Source organism: Microtus pennsylvanicus, chromosome 18 (assembly GCF_037038515.1).
Source record: "Microtus pennsylvanicus isolate mMicPen1 chromosome 18, mMicPen1.hap1, whole genome shotgun sequence".
NCBI classification, from domain to species: domain Eukaryota; kingdom Metazoa; phylum Chordata; class Mammalia; order Rodentia; family Cricetidae; genus Microtus; species Microtus pennsylvanicus.
In genome coordinates, this window is record NC_134596.1 from 5,304,623 (window position 1) to 5,326,884 (window position 22,262).

At 42.5% G+C, this 22,262-nt stretch overlaps 1 protein-coding gene across 1 annotated transcript; it reads right to left on the reverse strand.

The window, feature by feature from the left end:
- Positions 1–17,147: 17,147 nt before the first annotated feature.
- LOC142837847 (mas-related G-protein coupled receptor member B4-like) lies at positions 17,148–21,593 on the reverse strand. Its single transcript, XM_075953213.1, has 3 exons — positions 21,489–21,593; positions 21,196–21,389; positions 17,148–18,162 (listed from the first exon to the last, which is right to left on the reverse strand). Exons 1-3 carry the CDS (start codon positions 21,591–21,593, stop codon positions 17,148–17,150), a joined length of 1,314 nt encoding a protein of 437 aa, XP_075809328.1.
- Between the last annotated feature and the right edge of the window lie 669 nt (positions 21,594–22,262).

Genomic DNA, 22,262 nt, shown 5'->3' on the forward strand with positions numbered 1-22,262 from the left:
GCACTGACGTATAAGAGCTGTGACGGCAGACGTCGAAGAACAGCTGAGTTAAGTATATTCAAAACTGCTGGAAGCGGAAGAGAAAGAATTCTAATACTTGTCCCCGAATAAGAGAGCTATCATAGCCACATGAATAGTGAGGCGAAGAGCTGGTGTGTTTTCAGAAACATCAGGCATCAGAAAATAGCAGAATAAATTCTTCAATGTGCTAAAAGAAAACAACCGCCCATCCTGACTTACACTTTGCAAAACTACTCAAAAATGTAAGATATGGCAGAGAAATTGCTATTGAACGTAAACATAGTACACCTAACTGGGTAGGCGAGATCTTATAGAATGATGATGAATATAAATATTTGGAATTTATTCAAACAATGTATGGATGTTTGATGTGACAGAGACACTTTCACATCAGCATTTACCGCAAGCACCATTCATAACAACTACGTTATGGAGCCATATGTGAGCAGCCGCAGAGGAATGGGCATTAAATATGTCCGTATACTCAATGGATTTTTTTTCTGTCATGAAGAAGTTACACAGTTTTCAGGAAAAGGGATGCAGCTGGGGCTCATCTGAAGCCAGCTAAGCCAGCCTCAGAAGGACCAGCACCAAATGATCTTTCTCATTTGTAGTTCCTAGATTTTATATAGATACAAAATATCATAAGCGTAACCATGCCGCTAAAGCAGAAATGTAATTACTTGCAAGAGGAAATGAACCAATGGGGAGACAGTGAAGACGAGTGGGGAGGAGAGGGGGATTGTGCTCAATGTACAACACTTACTCTAGGAAATTATTCTTATGGAACAATGCCATATACAACAGAGATACACCGTGAAGATGATTTTTTAAAATAATGCATAGCTATTTAAACATAACACAAGGATCAATACATTACACTATACTAACTGCATAAGTAGGAAACTGTCATGTCATCTCACTGGTGCAGAAAAATAAAAACAAACATCCAACAAATTAGAAATACCAGGGAACTTCCCCCGACATACACTGGGTCCAGTGCTATCCCCCAACTTGATATGTAGAAACCCTAACCCCAAGGTAATAGTGTTAGTAGGTGGGGTCTTTAGGAGGTAGCTATGTCATGAGATAGAAAACTACAAAACATTGTTGTAGAAAGTAAATAGTAATTAAGAAGAGGCGTGATCTACTGATGTTTCAAACACATGAACAATGTACCAGACAATCCCTCTCCCACTGGAAATAGGTACTTGCAATTCACTCCCTGAGACCTTCTTTGTCTTGTCATATGATTATAAATCTTTCTTCATAAGACAAGCTCACTCTACCATCCACCTCCCATCCATGCGATGGACAATATCCACACCACTCTTACCACATTCTTTTCCCTAACTTCCCCAGAGTTAAGTCATATGAATGCTCCATTTCAGCTGGAACTCCTAGACAGTACTTCCTCTATAACTAGTAATTCTTCCTCAGTGTCTATTTGATAATAGATCCTAAAGCTACCGAAGCTACTTCTTTCTTCTTTTTCTTCTCCTCCCCTTTGACTTCTCCTTGTCGTCGTCTTCTTCTTCTTCTTCCTCTTCTTCTTCTTCTTCTTCTTCTTCTTCTTCTTCTTCTTCTTCTTCTTCTTCTTCTTCTTCTTCTTCTTCTTCTTCTTCTTCTCCTTCTTCTTCTTCTTCTTCTTCTTCATTTTCTTCTTCTTCCTCTTCTTCCCCCTCCTCCTCCCCTCCTCCTCCCTCTTCCCCCTCCTCCTCCCCTCCTCCTCCCTCTTCCCCCTCCTCCTCCCCCTCCTCATCCTCCTCGTCATCCTCCTCCTCACCTTCCTCCTCCTCGTCCTCTCCCCTCCTCCCCCTCCTCCCCCTCCTCCCCCCTCGTCCTCCTCCTCATCGTCGTTCTCCTCCTCCCCCTCCTCCTCTCCCTCCTCGCCTACTTGTCCTCCTAGTCATCCTCCTCCTCCTTGTCCTCTCCCCTCCTCCTCCTCCTCCTCTCCCTCCTCCTCCTCCTCCTCCTCCTCCTCCTTCTCTTCTTCTTCTTCTTCTTCTTATTCTTCTTCTTCTTCTTCTTCTTCTTCTTCTTCTTCTTCTTCTTCTTCTTCTTCTTCTTCTTCTTCTTCTTCGTCTTCATTTTTTGAGTCAGAATCTCTGTTCAGTCCTGGCTGTCCTGGAACTCATTATGTAGACCATGCTGGTCTTGAAATCAGAGAGATCCTCCTGCCTCTCCCTCCCAAATGTTGGGACTAAAGGTATGCACCATCATACCCATCCTAAGGCTTCTTGAAGTGAATTAAGAGAAAGACAAGGCAGGTAGTGCTGGCCAATGCCCTTAGTCTCAGCACTTGGGAGGCAGAGGCTGAAGAATCTCTGTGAGTTCAAGGCCAAACTGGTCTACAGAAATCAGGAGAGCCAGGGCTACACAGAGAAACCTTGTCTTGAAAAATCAAAAGAAAGAAAGAAAGAAGAGGAAGCATCTATTAGTAATGTCTCAACTCCCTTCTGCCCTCCATCCAGGTCCTCCTATGGCCCAGAGAACAGGCATTCAGACAAACCTATATAGGATGTCAGCATGGGGAGAAGTGGCTTGAGAAAGAGTGGTTATCACGTACCTCTGTCTTGGCTGCCACCTTAAAAAAGGAGAGAGAGAGAGAGAGGTGTGTGTGTGTGTGTGTGTGTGTGTGTGTGTGTGTGTGTGTGTGAGAGAGAGAGAGAGAGAGAGAGAGAGAGGGGTGTGTGTGTGTGTGTGTGTGTGTGTGTGTGTGAGAGAGAGAGAGAGAGAGAGAGAGAGAGAGAGAGAGAGAGAGAGAGGGGTGTGTGTGTGTGTGTGTGTGTGTGTGAGAGAGAGAGAGAGAGAGAGAGAGAGAGAGAGAGAGAGAGAGAGAGAGAGTTAGTTGTGTGAATTCTTGACTGTGGCTTGACTCCTACATACGGAGGTCAGAGGGCAACTTGATAAAGTCAACTCTCTCCTTATTTCCAAATATATATTTTTTAGATTTAGTTCTTTTTATGTGTTTTGTCTGCCTGTATGTGTCTGTACCACATGTGTGCCTGGTGCCCAAGGAGGTCAGAAAGGGGCATCAAATTTCTTGGAACTGGAGTTTGAGATGGTTGTGAGTTGCCTGTGGGCACTGGGAACTGAACCTAGGTCCTCTGCAAGAACAAGAAGTGCTCTTAACCACTGAGCCCGCTCTTCATCCCTTCACTCTTCCCCTTCTGAGAATCAAATTCAGGTCAGCAGGCTTGGAAGTTGGGGCCTTTACCTGCTGAGTCATCTCACCAGCCCTGGGTATCTTTACAGTGTGCTATACACAATGATCAGAGTGTTAAATCATCAAACATTTATTCTATTATGCATGATTCAGGGTTCTTAGATCATTTAAACTCATTTAGCCTTTCCCATGCATAACATGCTATTATAGTCAGGACTGCGGCTGTTTGTTTGTTTGTTTTGTATAGCCCTGCCCACCCTAAAACTCTCTGTAGACCAGGCTGGCTTTGAACTCAGGGATCCTCCTGCCTCTGTATCCGAGTGCTGGGATTAAATCATGCACCACCACTGCCTGGCAGGAATTCTACTTTTTATTTTGGAGTAATCACAAAAGCTGTAATAAATGTATAGTAAACCCCATTTACCCTTGCTCCTCTATCCTTAACACCTTTTTTAAAATTTATTTTATGTATATGGATATTTTGCCTCCATATATGTCTGTTACCACATGTGTGCCCAAGAGAGTCAGAAGAGGACATCAGATCTCCTGGAACTGGAGTTACAGACAGTTGTGAGCTACCATATGTGTGCTGGGACTCAGCCTAGGTCCTCTGCAAGAGCAGCCAGTGATCTTAAACACTGAACCATCTCTCCAAATTCACTCTTTTGTTTGTTTGTTTGCTTGCTTGCTTGCTTTAGTCTTTGTTGTTGCTATTTGGGACAGGGTTTCTCTGTGGATCAGTGCTGGCTGTCCTGGAACTCACTCTGTAGACCGGGCTGGCTTTGAATTTACAGAGATCCACCTGCCTCTACCTCCTGGGTGCTGCGCCAACACTGCCCAACCCCAGCCCCACTCTAAATATCTTATAGAACTTTAGTGCACTTGTCAACACCATGAGATAAACCTGGAAGGTGGAGGCAGGAGGATCCAGAATCTAAGGTTATCCTTGGCTATACTGCAAATTCAAAGCAAACTTGAGCTACATAAATCCTATCTCAAAAAATAAAATAAAAACACTGGCGTATTTACTATTAACTGAGCCTCAGCCTTCACTTGGATGTCATCTTTTCCCACCGATGCTCAGGATCCAACCCATAGTACCGTGTTGCTGGAGACCAAACCCAGAGTCCTCTGAGGGCTCCACCAGCGCTCAACCACTGTGCCAATAATAGAAGAAGAACAGCCCTAAATTTGTGTCTCTGTGATGTTCCCAGTATGCTTAGACTGAGATTATGTTGGTGGGGCGGGGTGGAAGTGGAGAATACACAGCCGTGGCATTTCCTTCTTATTCCAGCATGCCAAGAGGGACCTGTTATTAACTTGTGATACTGGTCTCAAGTACTTTGTAGGGTAGTGCATGCCACATTTCTCTACTTGAAGTTATTATTTTCTTTTGCTCCTACTTTGCTTCTGGAAGGGGCAAATCTATAAATCTAACTCCTCTTGGGGGTACGGGAGCTGGCATGATTAAGTTCCATCTCCTGGAAGAATACTATAACACAACACATAGTATTTGAAATTCGTGAGTAAGAAAGATGTGTCTCCCTCTCACCAGATTCTATTTGTCCATTTATATTTATTGGCATGGATGCATGTATATTTCTTTTGTACTTTGTATTATGGCTCGATACTATTGTTATTCGTTTTGTTGCTCAGTTTTTCCAGCTTTAGCTCTGAGAAGCTCTTCTGCCTGCTTGTCTTTAATATGTTCCATCATTTTGGAGTTTGGGGACCCTATAAACCAGAGCTCATCTTCCTGTGTCTTTCTCTCACTCTGTAACCCACAGCTACTAACTAACAAAGGGACCCCGTTCTTCCCTCTCCCATGAAGGGAACGCTTTACTATCTAGATTCCATATATAATGTCTGTCCTCACAACACTAGGATCTAATCCATGTGTTTAATCCAAAATGGATCTAGGATTAGATCCAGGATCTAATCTGCCTTGAATTTAGATAGGATACTGGGCATTTTGCTGTGTTTATGAGCCCATAGATGGAACCAGGCTGGTACTTTCATCCCCTATCTGGTTCAAATTCCTTTCTTTGACCTTACAGACTCTTTAACAGGTCTATACAAGGCTGCCTAAACCCAGCACCACCTACGTTGTGAAAATAACAGCTAGCTGACCTGGACGAATGGAGTTCCATTTTTAGTATATTAGACTTCATGTACAGTCAGTATCCAACTGCCTCCGAAGCCAAATCCTCTTGGCTTTGATCCAGCAAATGGATACCCAAGAGGTCATTTGCTTTTCTCTTCTTCAATCCAGTGGTCAGCTTTCTGTCAACATTTCGGGATCACCGCTGCCTTCTCTGGTTGTTTTCCTCTCCTCAGATGTTTGCTTTCTCCAAAGAGTGCTAGTTATTTGGAGACAAGTTGTAGCCCATCCGTCTCTGGATAATTCTTTGGGAAAGAGAGAGAGAGAGAGAGAGAGAGAGAGAGAGAGAGAGAGAGAGAGAGAGAGAGACAGAGACAGAGAGAGACAGAGAGAGAGAGAGAGAGCGCTCGTGATATGAAGCCTCCAATTCACAATCTCCTACTGCTCCTCTCAGATGAAGGGATTACATAATGAACAACCACGCCTTACTCAGTTCTAGCCTATCTCCGAACTGCTTTAGCTCTGCCTAGAGCCCAGAATCCCCTAAGAAGGACCCAACTCTCTGTTGTTCACTCCGCACGCTGGGAGCTGTGCAGCCTAGTCTCGGATCAGCATAAGACTCCGTGTTCTATGAGCTTCCCCAGGGCAAGGCACCTGTGGAAACAGACTCTCACTCGGCAAGACCAGGGTAGGAATTTGCAAAATTCAGGCAGCTTGCAGGTTCTTTTCTCTCTCATTATTTTGGTGATTCTTTGGGTGGTTTTTAGTTTTACTCTGTCAGCCACATGTGCAACAGCTGTAATTTCCCCTGGAAATTATGCTCCTTTTTAAATATTTTCCCCTAATATTCAACAGGGGGTTAATGTTTCTCAGATCTCTTCTCTGGAATTGCTAACTACAACGTCCAATCCTGGGAACTTTTCTGATTCAATAGAAACAGGTACACATGAGAGAACAACACTTCGAATGCTCACTCTGTCTCACGGTTCTAGAAAGGGGAGTGAGGCATACGTACACAGAATGGGGGAAAGCCTTAGGGATTCACACAGTGCCAACTGTTGAGAGTAAGTTCCCTGGACACCACACATAGAAGCATTGGTAGGATTTGGTATGCGCCAAGAGGAAACAGACAATGCAAACTATGGGATGGAGAGATTCATCTTTACCATGCACAGGAGCTTATATTGATGGGAGACGCATGGTATAGAGAGATGGGAAGAGCGCCTTATCACAGTCTGCCTTATACAGAGAGATCGAGACATGGGGCCCTCTTGTAGGAAAAAGAACTGTATAAAAATACACCTTGCATCACCTTGGGCTCCTGGGAGCCACTCTAGGTTCAAGTCTCTTGCCAACCCTAAGGTGGCTCCCTTAACTAGGAATTGTGCTTCCATGCTTCCCTATCCAACCTTCCTTTATCCCAATCCTCCTGTTTGCCCAAGATCTCCCCATCCTCCCCTTCTCACTTTTCTCTCCCCATCTCCCCTTACCTCCATCCCACCCCACCCCCAAGATCGCAATTTTCTTCCCGGCTATTTTGTCTACTTCCCATAGCCAAGAGGATAACTATATGTTTTTCCTTGGGTTCACCTTCTTATATAGCTTCTTTAGGTTCACCAATTGTAGACTCCGTGACCCTTATTTATGGCTAGAAACCAATTATGAGTGAGTATATCCCATCCCATGTTCATCCTTTTGGGTCTGGGTTACCTCACTCAGGATAGTGTTTTCTATTTTCATCCATTTGCATGCAAAATTCAAGAAGTCATTGTTTTTTTACCGCAGCGTAGTGCTCTAATGTGTAGATATTCCACACTTTCTTCATCCATTCTTCCATTGAAGGGCATCTAGGTTGTTTCCAGGTTCTGGCTATTACAAATACTACTGCTATGAACATATTTGAACAAATGCTTTTGTCATATGATAGGGCATCTCTTGGGTATATTCCCAAGAGTGGTATTGCTGGGTCCAGGGGTAGGTTGATCCCGAATTTCCTGAGAAACCGAAACACTGATTTCCAAAGTGATTGCACAAGATTGCATTCCCACCAGCAATGGATGAGGGTACCCCTTCCTCCACAGCCTCTCCAGCAAAGGCTATCATTGGTGTTTTTGATTTTAGCCATTCTGACAGGTGTAAGATGATATCTCAAAGTTGTTTTGATTTGCATTTCCCTGATTGCTAAGGAGGTTGAGCATGACCTTAAGTGTCTTTTGGCCGTTTGAACTTTTTCTGTTGAGAATTCTCTGTTCAGTTCAGTGCCCCATTTTTTAATTGGGTTAATTAGCATTTTAAAGTCTAGTTTCTTGAGTTCTCTATATATTTTGGAGATCAGACCTTTGTCTGTTGCGGGGTTGGTGAATATCTTCTCCCAGTCAGTAGGTTGCCTTTTTGTCTTGGTGACAGTGTCCTTTGCTTTACAGAAGCTTCTTAGTTTTGGTAGGTCCCATTTATTCAATGTTGTCCTTAATGTCTGTGCTGCTGGGGTTATACATAGGAAGCGATCTCCTGTGCCCATCTGTAGTAGGGTACTTTCCACTTTCTCTTCTATCAGGTTCAGAGTGTTCGGACTGATATTGAGGTCTTTAATCCATTTGGACTTGAGTTTTGTGCATGGTGATAGATATGGGTCTATTTTCATTCTTCTGCAGGTTGACATCCAGTTGTGCCCCAGTTAGTTCCTTGGGCAGCTGAGGTTAGGGAACCTGAAATGACCCTATCCTATAGCCATACTGACGAATATCTTGCATATCACCATAGAACCTTCATCTGGTGATGGATGGAGATAGAGATCTATTGGGAGCTCACCAAGGCCAGCTGGACTGTGACTGAAAAAGCATGGGATAAAACCGGACTCTCTGAACATGGCGAACAATGAGGGCTGATAAGAAGCCAAGGACAATGGCACGGGGTTTTGGCTTTACTTCATGTTCTGGCTTTGTGGGAGCCTAGCCAGTTTGGATGTTCACCTTCCTAGACATGGACGGAGGGGGGCAGACCTTGGACTTTCCACAGGGCAGGGAACCCTGACTGCTCTTTGGACTGGAGAGGGAGGGGGAGAGGAGTGGGGGGAGGGGGAGAAGGGTGGGAGGAGGGGGAGGGAAATGGGAGGCTGGGAGGAGGCGGAAACTTTTTTTTTTCCTTTTCTCAATAAAAAAAAAATACACGTTGCAGACATGAAACAATGTCTGGGTTTGAATATTGTCCTTAAAGCATTGTTCCCATGTCTGTTACTTTTAACTTCGTAACTGCAAGCAGCTGTCACGCGCGCCAGGAGAGCAGGCTGTGTCTGGCTCCATGTTTAGTTAAGGCCTGCAAAAATGCTGAACTCTACGTCTAGTGTAAGGTATTGTAGCGGGTGGGATGGTGTATTTGGGGAAGCATGAAGGGGAACAATGGGGATTTTCACAATGTATTCCTTCAATTGTGATGTATTTCTTAAAGTCAAAAATAGAAGCCAATAATAAAGTTGTTCACGTAACCCTGGTAAGCAAAATTCTGGTGTGTATAAATAAAGACAGTCTGCGCTATTCGGGGCCACTTGAGTGCAGCCCACTTGGTGGTCAGAAGTTTCCTTTTCCTTGGCCGATGTCTATTTCCCGCCTCAGGACCTGAACCCAAGACAAGGCTGAACCCTAGCAAAGTAACTCTGTAAGCCTTCAAAACATTCTCAGGTTTTATTTGCTTCACTTTAATCTTATTTGTTCCAAAAGTTTCCTTGATTGTTGACTTCCCCAGTCATATCCCAAAATAATTCTCTCGGAAGGGGAGGTGAGTGTGTGTGTGTGTGTGTGGGGGAGATCTCTTAACTGGCTATTTCTCTGCCACAAGGGGGAGCCAGATCTCTTCAGTAAGAGCCTTGGCTGCAGGTACTCAAGACTGCACCTGGTATGAGTCCAGGTGTCTTTGATTTATCAAAACCGTGATTGCTGAAGTCTAAAACTGCGCAGACAAGTTTCTAGTGTTTGTAGGGTCCCACCACCAAAGAGTCCCCAGCACAGCCAGAGTTCCTTTGCTTTTTCTTGCATACACAAGGAGAGGGTGCCGTCAAAACCCTCTGCTCTCTGGTCTCTGAGGGGGTATGACATTCACTCTAGTCAGAAGGCTCTTGTCTCATCGGGATTGTCTTTCTCTAGTGGATAATAGCTGAAACACAGCTTCTCCTTGCCCGGAATGACCTGGCCCCACCATTTCCGTGTTTGTGTGTACTGAGTCTGATAACTGACTTTTGGCAAGGTTAGGTTCCAAAACAAGACAATCAGTTTTATTTCTGGGATCAGAAGATGCCAGTGACTCTTCCCCGATCCCGGGCTGTTAATGCCCCCACCCCCACCCCCAGAAATTGGGTTTGTCCCACCACCACGTGTATCGCTGGCACAAGTCTTCATGGGACTGGACCGATGGCAGAGCCTCTTCACAGTCCCAGAAACATCAATTTACTGCACTATAGGCTGTTGGGTCCCCAAGGGCTCGCTCGGGTGGTGTGCTTCTGACCCCGCCCAGAGAGGGCGCTCCTGATAACCTCGCAGACGGAAGGAGCTGCAGCCAGGCGTGCCTTAGCCTCTGTGATGGAGCAGCGTTGTAAAAGGCTCAGCAAGGCTTTGGGGATCACCGGTCTGTGGTGGCACATGCCTTTAATCCCAGCACTCAGGAGGCAGAGGCAGGTGGATCTCTGATTTCGAGGCCAGCCTGGTCTACAGAGCGAGTGCCAGGACAGGCTCCAAAGTTACAGAGAAGCCCTGTCTCGAAAGACAAAAAAACAAAAATAAAAACAAGAAGCCTTCACTTAAGCGGGAAAATTCCTGTGCCAAGACCCTTCTCTCAGTCCTTGATGCTCCTCCAAGGCAGAACAGAAGCCGTTTTGTTGGTATCCTTTTTGCTTCTGTAGTTTCTGCCACTGTCATGCCTCCTCACCCCATCCCTACCCCATCCACCTACCCCTTCAAATGGGAGCTCCGCGTGGCACGGATCTCTGAACTTTGTAAATCTAGTGTTACACCAAGTTCCTAAGATGTTTAAGATCCTCAGAAAGTGTTTGTGGAACGGCCAGCAAAGGGGGAAAGAAAGGATACCTTTTCCTTCTCGTGGGCAACCCGGACGTGGTAGGAGATGGGAGCAGCCCGGATATCATCTGACAGTGGTTGAGGAAAATGGATTGCTTGGAGGAGGCTCTCGATGCAGCGAGCCTTGGACGGTCCAGAGAACTGCTGTGGAAGTAGTAGTAAGGTCGGTGTTGGGGTAGAGGGCAAGGAGAACTGAGAATAGAGTCACAGAAGAAAGCAATCGGAGTGGGGGGGGCGGGGCGGCTAGGATCCTGAAGACTGGCCGAAGACACTGTGGAGAGTTGGTCTCTCCTGGCAATCCCATAATCACAAGGTGTAAAGGAAAACTGCGTTAAAGGAGTTAATGAATGGGAAGTTGGTGAGATTTACAACTGTGATCCAACGACCCCACGTAGATCGATGATAAAGGATAGCAACCTGCAAGGCCGTCCATCATGATCTCTGCCCAGCATCCATTCTCCCTCCATTTGGGCATCAGCCCCTTTCTTTTCCTGGATACCTGTTGGTGTCCATTCTGAGACCGTAGATATAATCAAACCATCCTGCCCCACCAGATTCTTGAAAGTACACACAAAGCAGATGAGCAGGTGCCCTTTCTCCCTGGATGGCAGTGATTGGTTCAAAGTTGTGCACATGACCCAAGACAAGGCAACAGGAGCCCTCAGCTTGATGCTAGCGGTGTCATGAGGAACAGAAAGACTCCTTCCCACCAGGGTTACTGTCTTAGAACTATTCAGTTCTAAGTCCTGGAACTCACTTTTGTAGACCAGGCTGGCCTTGAACTCACAGACACCTGCCTGTCTCTGCTTCCTGAGTGCTGGGACTAAAGGCATGTGTCACCACTACCCGGCTACTATTTGGGTTTCTATTGCACCTTGAAACCTGAAGTAGATGTTTGCATCTTCAAGAAGGATCCTTGCCATCTGCTTAGAGTTACATAATCAAAGGGGCACAGGCACAATGATGTTTTTTTTTTCCTTTCTGAAAATGCAGTGTGCCCTTTGTACTGTTATTTTGTGTTGGAAGATTGTAACTTGTGTCTTGATCCTTGAAGGCTTGCAGTTAGGAGCTTGGGTTCATCTCAGAAGAGAGATTTCACTTGGTCTTTGAGATCTGGTGAAGCTATTACATTTTTCAGGGTTGGGAGGAATGTGTAAATTAGCTAAACACATATATTTTGCATTGTGGTAGGGATATATGTTTTAGGGCCTGTGCTGAAATATATTAAAGTTTAAAAATGAAAACTCCCTAAAAGCATCAGGTGTTCAAGGCTTGGTTGAAAGATAATAGAGCTTCAAAGGAGTCATTGTATCATGAGGTCTCCAATTTCATCATTGTGTGACTCAGTTTGATGGCATTGTTGGGATAGGATGCAAGCAATGTGGTAGGGCTTGGCTACTGAAAGTAGATTACTCCAGGACAGGTCACTAACTCTATGATGTTTTTGTGACTCATTCAATCTTTGTTTCCTGACAATCATGACATGGCCAGATTTTCTTTACAATTTCATTCCATCATGATGTTTCTGTCTCACTCAGTACTTGAAACAATGGAGTCAGCAACCAGAATGATCTCAGTGAAGCTATGAAGAAAAATATTGTTTTATGTTTTTGCAATTATTTATGTAAATTATTTGTCCTAGCAGCCAAAGGTTGTCACATGACCAAGTGAGAAAGTCTATATGATGGGCATTACTGTCATCAGTTACTTATTAACAGTTTACATAAAAATGTGTCATGAGCTAGAGATAGCTCAACAGTTAAGAACACATACTGCTCTTTGCAGAGGCTCTGAGTTCCCTTCTCAACACTCATGTCAGATAGTTCACAACCAATGAGATCTGACAACTCTGGCCCCCATGGTCATTTGCGCTGATATGTACACATAGACATATACATATGTATACATAGATGCATGCAATCAACATAATTAGAAATCAAAAAATTTACAAATCAACGTTGAAACCAGAAGACTTAAAACTTTTGGAGACAACATTACAAATCTCTTGTGAATAACCACTAAATACATAGTCAATTACTCAGATACTTAATTTCCAAAGACACTAAGAAAATGCAGATAGAAGCATAAGAGCATACTTCTTCACACTCCTTAACAAGGTCTAAGTTCAGAGAATGAAGACGCCATAGTTCTTTGTTACATCGGAATGGCTATATTTCCCATATGTTTCTGGTGGGAAGTGAAGCAGCAATACCGTGATGACAAGTATAGGAAAAGTTCTTACTGTGTGTTCATCTTCAGTTTCCACATATATTTTACTCTAGATTCTTTATTCAGAACATACAAAAATCTTTAACAATGATACACTACAATTCCAATATGAAACACTTAAAACATGGCATTTTTATCTACTTATATAGTACTTAGGATCATATACGATGATTCAAGAAATATAATAACATTGAAAAATCCCTAAAGTACATCGAGCTGTGTGAGAATGACTTGGGAAATAAAGATATATACATGAGCATTTGGGTAGATGCACATGCTTACTCTTAATATCAACTCTACACTATATATACATGAATGACAACAATATATAACAATATCATGCCTTCATTAAACTTGATTACAATAAAATGTTTACACAATATGATTCTTATTAAATTAATTAAAAGTTAATACTAAGTAATATGATGATATAATAGGAATAATGGTTTTCTTTTTGGTACGGGAACTGACATTGAGTATCATGGAGTCTTTCAGAGTAGTCAAACTTTTTTGATATTGATGGTATTCTGACAACATGGGTGTATTTCCTCCAAATGCCATGTGTTATACACCTACAACTTGGATATGACTCTCTAGTTAGCTCTACTAAACTCTAGAAAAACTAAAAATATTGGTATCTATAGCACTTTGCATTAATATAATATTTGATAATACCAATAATTTGCAATTCATAATTAAATTAATAGTTTTAATATATCTAGAATAAAAGGTAATTTGTTATACATACTCTTAAGCAACACCTCTGTTAAGCTAGTGTTCTAGTTAGGTTTAATTGTCAGCTTGACACAACCTAGAGTCCTGTGAGAGGAAAGCCTTGTAGCAGAACCATCTAGATTTGGTTGGTCTGTGGGCATGCCTATCAGTGAGTATCTTGATTATTAATTGAATCACAGGCCCAGCTCCCTAGATAGATGGTATAGGCAGTATAAGAAATCTAGTTAAACATTAGCAAACAAGAGAGAGGGGCAGCAGTCCATATTCTTCCTTGGTTTCTGCTTCACGGTCTTGCTTGAATTCCTACCCTGACTTCCATCACTGATAGACTGGGAGAGGATGGGTAGAACAAGAAACCCTCTTTTCTGGTTGGGATGATTTTATGCAGAATGCATTATCACAGCAACAGAAAGGAAATTAGAACAGAGATTGGCATAGATTGGTAGTCATTGCTGGGACACACATAGCCATGTGGCTTTTTATGCCTTTGGATTATTATGTTGGGGGATTGCAAAGAGTTTTAGAACTTTGAGTTGGAAATTCTTATGAATGCTAAAAACCTAATAAGAAGTTATTTTAGGAGCTTGGAAGATGAAGTATGGAGGTGTGTTTTGTGAGGTTTCAGAAGGGTGTAGTGACTTAATTAAGAATTGGACCAGAGGCCATTTGTGTGAAATGCTGTATTAAGAGTCTGTCTATTGTCAACTGGGACTGTAGAATCAGCCGTAATTAAAACCAGATCCGCAGGCCAGGCAGTGATGGAACACATTTTTAATCTTAGTATTGGGGAGGCAGAGTTGGCAGACTCCTGAGTTTGCAGCCAGCCTGGTCTACATTGTGAGTTCTAGGACAGCCAGGGCTAATTAGAGAAACAATGTCTCCAAAAACCGAAATCAAAACCAAAACCAAAAATTAGATCTGCTTCATAGAGGTGAACTTGTTTTTCTCTCGGATGATGGGATTCTTGGTCACCTGGAGCTGAAGAATCAGCTGTGTTTAAAAAGAATCCAGCCCCATTGAGACAATAGGAATGTATTTTTCCTTAGGGTCAACCCATAGAAGTTGTAGTCTAAGCAGTCAAAACTGTATTATAATCTGGCAGCCGAACTTGACAATTTATAAGAGTCTCCAAGGTGATAAAAAAGTGTGGAAGATGCCTAACTGAATGGGTCATGGATAGGAACATGATCTTTGCAGTATATGGCAGGTGGGCATTGGGCATCCCTTTGGAGAGTCCATGGGAATCATTAGTAAAGGTGCATCCTTAATTGTAGTGAAGACCTAGGAAATTTAAGATACTGGGACTATGGAATATCTGCCAAGAACAGTGGCAAATGTAGTTAGCATGAGTCGGTGAGACAAATAATGTGTTCTCTATATGGCAGAACTGGAGAAGGGGGATTGCTAAGCTTTTTGGAGATAGATTACATAGTAAGCAAGCCCCAGGCAGTGAATATTGAGCAATAGGATTTGAATTTATACTGTTAGATATTTGGGTTGGCTTTCTGATGTTATTTTCTTCCATTTTAGAGTAAGAAACATGTAATTTGTTTTCAATTTTAGAAGAAACCACTGTTAAAAGACATCTATCTATCTATCTATCTATCTATCTATCTATCTATCTATCTATCTATCTATCTATCTATCTATTACGCACACAGTGTTCTGTCTGTCTGTATGGATGCCAGAAGAGGGTACCAGATCTAATAATATATGGTTGTGAGTCACCATGTGGTTACTGAGAATTCAATTCAGGACTTCGGTAAGAGCAGCCAGGGCTTTAAAATTTTGAGCCACCTCTCCAGCCTTTAGGGTGTTAAAGGGACTTTTAATGAGATTTAGTGAGACTTTTAATTCATTTAAATTTTTATGTAACTTTTAGATCTAACTGTGTTTCATGTGAGCCTAATATGTAATCTCAGCAGCAGAGAATTGAAAGATTGTAGCTTAAAAGTGAAGTGTTTGTGTGTCAAGCTGACAAGTGCTGAAATATCCAAGTTAGTAAACTATTGTATTATCATAGCATGGGATCTCGTGAAAACAGAAGACTCAACTGAATATTATTTATTCAGTTTGGCTATGGGTGTGTATGTGAGGTACTATCTTATTTGTTAATTGATGGTTAGGACTTAGCTTACTGTGAACCTTATGCAAGTGGTTTGGGGCTGTATAAAAGAGTGAGCAAGCAAGCCAATAACTAGTGTTCCTCAGTGGTTTCTGCCTTCTAATACCTGCCCTGACTTCCTTCAAAAACGAACTCTGACCACAAGTATAAGCCATATAGTCTTTCCTTCTCTAATATTCTTTTGGTAAGAGCATTGTATCATGGGAACAGAAAGGAATATAGAAGAGCATGGGAAAAATAAATTATGAGAATAGTACATAAGTTAAGACTCAGGTTCTGAGGTCTCAGAGTGGAGCAAGGACTCTGGCAGAATCTGGGCTAGGGACTATGCCTGTGAAAACTCTGTTTGAAAATACTGACATCATTTTACTCTTGTTCTGAGAAATTGAATTTAAAGATAACGGACTGCTTCTTTGATGAAGGAAAGGTGTATGGGCAAGCTTCAAATTTTGGTAAGCAGAATGTAGATTTTAAAGAAACATTAATTGATGAGTCATTACAGAATGCCCTGAGCTCTGCACTGGAAAAATAGGGAAGAGTTTTTTGAGGGGCCATGTAAAGGACTTCATACACTGTAATTCAAGAGACCATTTTACATCTCCAATTGGTGTCAGAACTTGGCATTGGTTTCTACATAGTGCTGGTTTTGATGGAATGGAAGAAGTAAGATGGAGGGGACATAGAGGTCAGCAGTGGTGAGGACTGGAGTACCTGAGAAGAGCTCCTGGGTGACTGTGTGAAGAAAGAAAGGTGATGTCTTAGTTGCAGTGAAAATTTCAGGATAGTGGAGATGACAGAGCCATTGGACATCAGTCAAGGTGGAATACAGGTAACAATGGGTCTGGCCTAAGCTACTTATGTTTCAGGAATCAAAGATGCAGAAGAAAGGCTAACAGAGACAATGCTATCAGCACCTGGGAACCATGTAAATCTGACAGGGACTCTGTGGAAAAGAAATGAAGGCTAGTGGAACCATTGAAAACTTTTGTTATGAAATATGGTTCCCCAGAGAGGGAGGATCAAAATGAATACATACAGAGAAGAGGGAACCATGTCCTTGGATTGATAAGCAAGGCATAGTGAAAGGAAACCACAGGAAGGCAGTCTACATTCACCTTCAAGCATGCAGAGATGTTAATATATCTGATTATAAAACCTGCTTTAAATAGTGGGCACAACCAGCTTGAATGTGATTATTCTAATCTGGTTAAGGCAAATTTAACAGGTTGTCTTAAGATTGCATATTTGTTTGCTAAGCAATTTATACAAGAGATATTTTTAAGGTTATACACATATTCTAAAGCCTTCAGAAATTAAAAGAGACTGGGATTGTGGGCAATTTTACTCAATTATTTTGAGACAAAAGTGTTACAAACAGAATATTAGTGCAAAATATAACATTAATTTAATCATTGTCAAGTTCAATACCCCCAAAAATTGACCTTTCCTTCATGGCCTTAAGACTTCCCCCGAGGGGTTGTGATTCTCCACAGTGGGAGCTATTCTGGCCCTGTGCTGCAACTTCAGGGATGCTGCAAGCAGTACCTGATTGAATAGTCTTGTCTCATTCAAATTTCACAAGAATAATTGTTCTTTTCAACATATATAATGTAAGGTATTCAATTGAAAATGTTATCAAAATTGCCCACATGGATAAAAACAAAGTTGTCTCTCATCCCCACTTCTGTATGAGCAAAGCAACTCTCAACTGCTGCACAAGACTGTTCCCTGCTCTTCAGGCTCTCCTGAAGAGCCCCTCACTCCAACTTCCTCCTCAGGAGTGTCCTGAATGGCTCTCTGCAGACGCATCTTCAGAGTCTGCTGTTGTAACCTGTGATGCCTGATGGAGCCAACAAGGAAGTAAATGATGGGATTGGCACAGCTGTTAACACAGGATAAAAATGATGACATCTCAAAAGCATTGCAGATGAAAACTATCCCAGTCCAAAATAAGAAAAACCAGTAGATGCCATAGGACAAGCCAAAGAGCAGGAAGACCATCACTGTGAAGGCAATGGTTACGTACAGCCTGGTCACTGGTATCCGTCTTGAGTCGCAGAAAATTCTGACGAGCAGAGTCAGGGTTGACCCTAAGAGGACTACAATTAACACAATTAACCAGGCAAAAGTGATGAAATCTAGTTTCTTACACCAACCATAATCAAAACCATAAAACCAGCCACATGCCTTCCCTTCCAGGAGGCTCAACAGCAGGGACAAGGCCCAGAGCAGAGTGCACATGACAGTTGATGTATGTCTTGGGCGTCTGCAACGATACCAGATGGGACACACAACAGAGAGACAACGCTCAGCACTAATGGCAGTGAGCATGCTCAGACCTGCAAGGTAAGCAAAATTGAGCAAAATATTCAAAGAGTTGGGTATATCAATGTAGATGCCATGGATATCGAAATGCTTCTCCAGGGAATATAAAGTCTCAAAGCAGAGGAAGAGGAAGTCAGCCCCGGCAAGGTTGAGGATGTAGACAGAGAAGGTATTCCTGTGCATGCAGAAGCCAAGAAGGCAAAGCACTATGGCATTTCCAACCAGCCCGACCAGGGAAACGATGACAGTAACGATATTCAGTGTGTAGAACAGTGTACCATTCGTAGAACAGTTTAAATATTGATTGTAGACACTTTCATTCACTGCTGTGTTGTTAGTCCAGTTGGTAGCTGGGGTGGCTGAACCCAAGCTTAGAAATTCTCTAATATTGTCCCTAAAATGAAAAACAAGACATAAGCATTTGCTGTATACTTTCTGGTTTTCAGGTTAACTCTGCTCTGTGGGAATGACTGACCCTGATTCATGAGGAGGAGGAAACAGGTTTACAGACATTTGTCAAATCTTAAATTTTAGCAACTACTTCCAAATAACATTTTCATTGACTTGGACTACCTGCAAACCAGATCATCTACCCACGCTGGAGTCGCTGATTGCTCCGGTACAGCCACTCAGCATCCTATGCTGTATCAGAATGAGACAGGGCTTTGAGCACAATTTGCCTTCTGTCCTGAGGCTGAGGTTTTTTCCTCAGGTGAGAAGTGTAGAAGTCCCAGCATGAACAATAGCCGCCTTTAGTCACTGGGAGAGAGGTCTTCCAATGGGGAAAAATGGAATCAAGTATGAGAGTCAAGAAGGGAATGGGCTGGTTACTATGACCTCTGTGGGACCAGCCAGAGTTATTGGGCTAGAAGAGCTGGTCACCATTTCACATTTTTGAAACTAGAAAGCAGAGAGGCCTTGAAGGACAGCAAGACTTTTCTGAGGTCTGTTACTATATCACAAGTGTCTGCCTCTCTACAGAGGCCACAGTGGGCAGTTAAGAAATGTAACAAATGAAGGATTAAGTGGGCAACAGCCTTGAATGTATTGGATCACACAACTGCTAAAACATGACATCATGAAGTTTTCAGGCAAATGGACTCAACATTAGCTGTTAAGTAAATGATAACCAGGCTATAATTCATAGTCTCAGAGAAGTTGGGCAAAGAGGAGGGCTCTAGGAGGATGCATGGAACCCCATGATAAGGGAAATAAAATAGAGTTTTGGTGGTAGACTGAGGACAGTTGTGGAAGAGAGCAGTAGGGATTAGGTTGGGTGTGGAAGGGATGGAAGGAGAGAATGCTGGGAGAGACATCTGTAGTTGCAGGCATTTGGTGGTGTTGTGGAAACTTGTTGCAATGAAAACTTCATGGAAGCTCTGAAGGTGAGCCTGATGAGAACTCCTAGTAATGAAGGACATGGAATCTTAACTGGTTATCTTTTATAGCCAGGCAAGGATTCTAGTCATGGTGGGACTGGGTTGCATCCAGTTTAATTGTTGGCCATGGAGATCTGATGGAAATCCCTAAACACCTCAGGTGTAGGACAAGTCACTCTCTGAAAACTGACAGTAGAGCTCTATCGCCAAGGACAACATCAACACAGCTCTTTGAATGTAGAGAGGTCTAGCTGGTTCATACATGGAGACTTCACCCCTACGTTATCATCTCTCTGGTGTGAAAGGTACTTTGCAGCTTACTGAACGTGAATCCTGGATACCAGCTCTGCCGCAAAACCCTCAACCTACAATTGGTTCTGTCTGCAAGAAGTGCTGGGGCAATGGAGACCCAGAACTTGTGGGAGTGGCCAACCAAGTTTGGATTTAACTTGAGACCCATGCCATGAGAGGGAACTCATAGCCTACACTTCCTGGATAGCCCAGAGACCTGAGGTAGAACCAAACATGATAGAAAAAAGTCAGTAAAATGACTCCTAATCATATTTTGCTATACTCATAGACTGATGCCTTGTCCAGTCATCATCAGATGGTTTTTTTCCAGCAGCAGATTGGAGAGATGCAGAGTCACACAACCAGGCAATATACAGAGAAAGAGTCCAAATGGAAAGTCTCCATTGGTTTCTTCTACTAGGAGATTTTGGAACTGCAGAGAAGAGGAGAACAGAAGATTTCAGGAGTCAATTGGAATGGAAGACTTTGGGAGAACTTGAACCATCAAATCAACTCAGCAAGGCTAACATGAGCTCATAGAAACTGAAGCAGCAAGTGTGGGCCCTGAATAGGTCTGTACCAGCTCCTCTGCACGTGTGCTCTGAATGTTTGGTGTTTTTGTGAGAGTCCTAAAAGTAGGAGCAGGTGTGTCTCTGACTCTTTTACCTGTTTTGGGGACTCTTTCCCCTATTGGATTGCCTTGTCCAGCCATGATAGGAGGATTTTTGCCTTGTTTTATTGTATTTTGTTTTGTCCTATTTGGATGTCTCTATTGGAGGTCTGTTATTTTCTAAAGAGGAAATGGAGGGGGCGTGGATATGAGGGAAAGAGGGATTAGTGAGAGCTGAGAGGAGCAGAGGGAAGGGAAACTGTGGTCAGGATGCATTGTAAGAGAGAGGAATCTATTATCAATAAAAAGAAAAAAATAAATATAACAGATAAATGAATTAATGAATGAATCAAGAGCTCAAATGTAGGGGCTGGAGAGATGGCTCAATGATTAAGAACATTGCCTGCTCTTCCAAAGGTCCTGAGTTCAATTCCCAGCAACCACATGGTGGCTCACAACCATCTGTAATGATGTCTGGTGCCCTCTTCTGGCCTTCAGACATACACACAGACAGAATATTGTATACATAATAAATAAATAAATATTTAAAAAGAGCTCAAATGTAGCTGAAAATTTAAAGTAATCATTATACAAATGTTTTAAAACAAGTTCAATACCAAGAAACACGTCAATATGAAGATATTATAATCACTAATAATTTCTTCAGGGGAAAACTCTAGTGATTTTGAAGAGTTTCTTAAGCTACAGAGATGAATAATGACAGCTGTTATCATTCTGCAACCCAGAAATGTCCAATATATAGTTGTATCTGTGAGCCAGAAGCATTTCGGACACGAGGTTAGACATTTGATAGATTCAATGTGTGCACTGAGAGCTAGCTGAGGTTTTGTGTAGATAAAACAGCACAGGCCAATGGGATAGGATGTGTGGGCCAGACAAAAAAGGGAATAGAAAGTACCTGGTCTTAGAATACCGTGCCATCCTCTAGGAAGATCAGTGAAGATGTATGTAGATACAAGCAGGCCCATAAACCAATATCAGCATGGTTGAGGCAGGCAGGATCACTTAGTGTTTTACCTCACTCTCACCTGTCCATATATTTTTGATAGATTCTTCTCACCCCTTCTGAGAGCCACAGAGGAATTCTGAGAAAGCACATATGCCCTGGTATTTCACTTCCCATTACCACACTGGCCAGTGGGATTTGAATGAGGACTGTTCCTGTACCTGCTGCTTTTTCACCGGAACAGAGATCAGAGAGATCACCGTGAGAACGCAGACTAGCAAAGTTCCCTGTGTTATCCCTCCCACAGTGGCTGGGAATGATGTAAGGTGCAGTTTAGGCCCAATACGGTTGATCCTGGCTTGGGCTGTCGAGAGCTGACAATGAAAAAGGATCAGAACCCAACTGTTCAAACCTACGGAGCTTCAGAAGCAGAAGACTGAGAAGAGCAACAAAGCATCCACTCTTCAGCTTACCAACAATGAAGGACTATTGTCAACATTTATTGTGCTTTTCTGTACCTCCATACCTGGGTTATGCTCTTCATGATCATCATTCCTCTTTGCAACATCTATCCTCATCCCATACACTTCTCTCCTTCCAATCTTGCTGCTTCTCTCTTTACCACAAGGCACACAACTGCTTTGCAGTTCTTTCTTAATTAACCTGAACTTCCCAGTTTTCCTATATTATCATATCTTTGTTAGTATTAGGAGTGCAGTTGTTTAAAACTGCTCTTCTTTTCTTTCTCATGCAAATATTAGGTTGGTTTTTGTGTTGATTTGGTCTTCTTTCTCCCTTTGAGTGTTCCTGGGGATTGGGATCTTGAACAAAGGCTATTCACTCACCAAAGTGCTATCCAACACAAAGGGGCACAAATTGTGATCCAGAAACAAAAAAATTTCAAAGAACACAAAGGGGCACAAATTGTGATTCAGAAACAAAAAAATTCAAAGAACAAGCAATATGACTCTGCCAAAGGTTAATATCACTTCAATAATAAATCCAGAAGTATAAGACTCATGTAAAACCAGACAATTAACTCAGAAGTCTAAATTTTAAAGTCATGAATGATTTCAACGAAGTAAACAGGGTTAGTGACAAATTTATATAAGCTTTAATTGATAAATTCACATCTGAGATAGAGTTTGTGAAGGATGAAAATCATGGGAAGAACAAACTCATTGAGTCAATATAATACCCAAGGGGAAGCTTATCTAGCAGATGAGATCAGGCAGAAGAGAGCTGAA

Coding starts and splice junctions, on each gene's coding strand:
- LOC142837847 (XM_075953213.1), bottom strand. CDS start 21,593: ATGAGGATAGATGTTGCAAAGAGGAATGATGATCATGAAGAGCATAAC. Junction 21,390..21,488: donor ACAATAGTCCTTCATTGTTG/GTAAGCTGAAGA, acceptor TTTCATTGTCAG/CTCTCGACAGCCCAAGCCAG. Junction 18,163..21,195: donor AAATCCCACTGGCCAGTGTG/GTAATGGGAAGT, acceptor TTTTCATTTTAG/GGACAATATTAGAGAATTTC.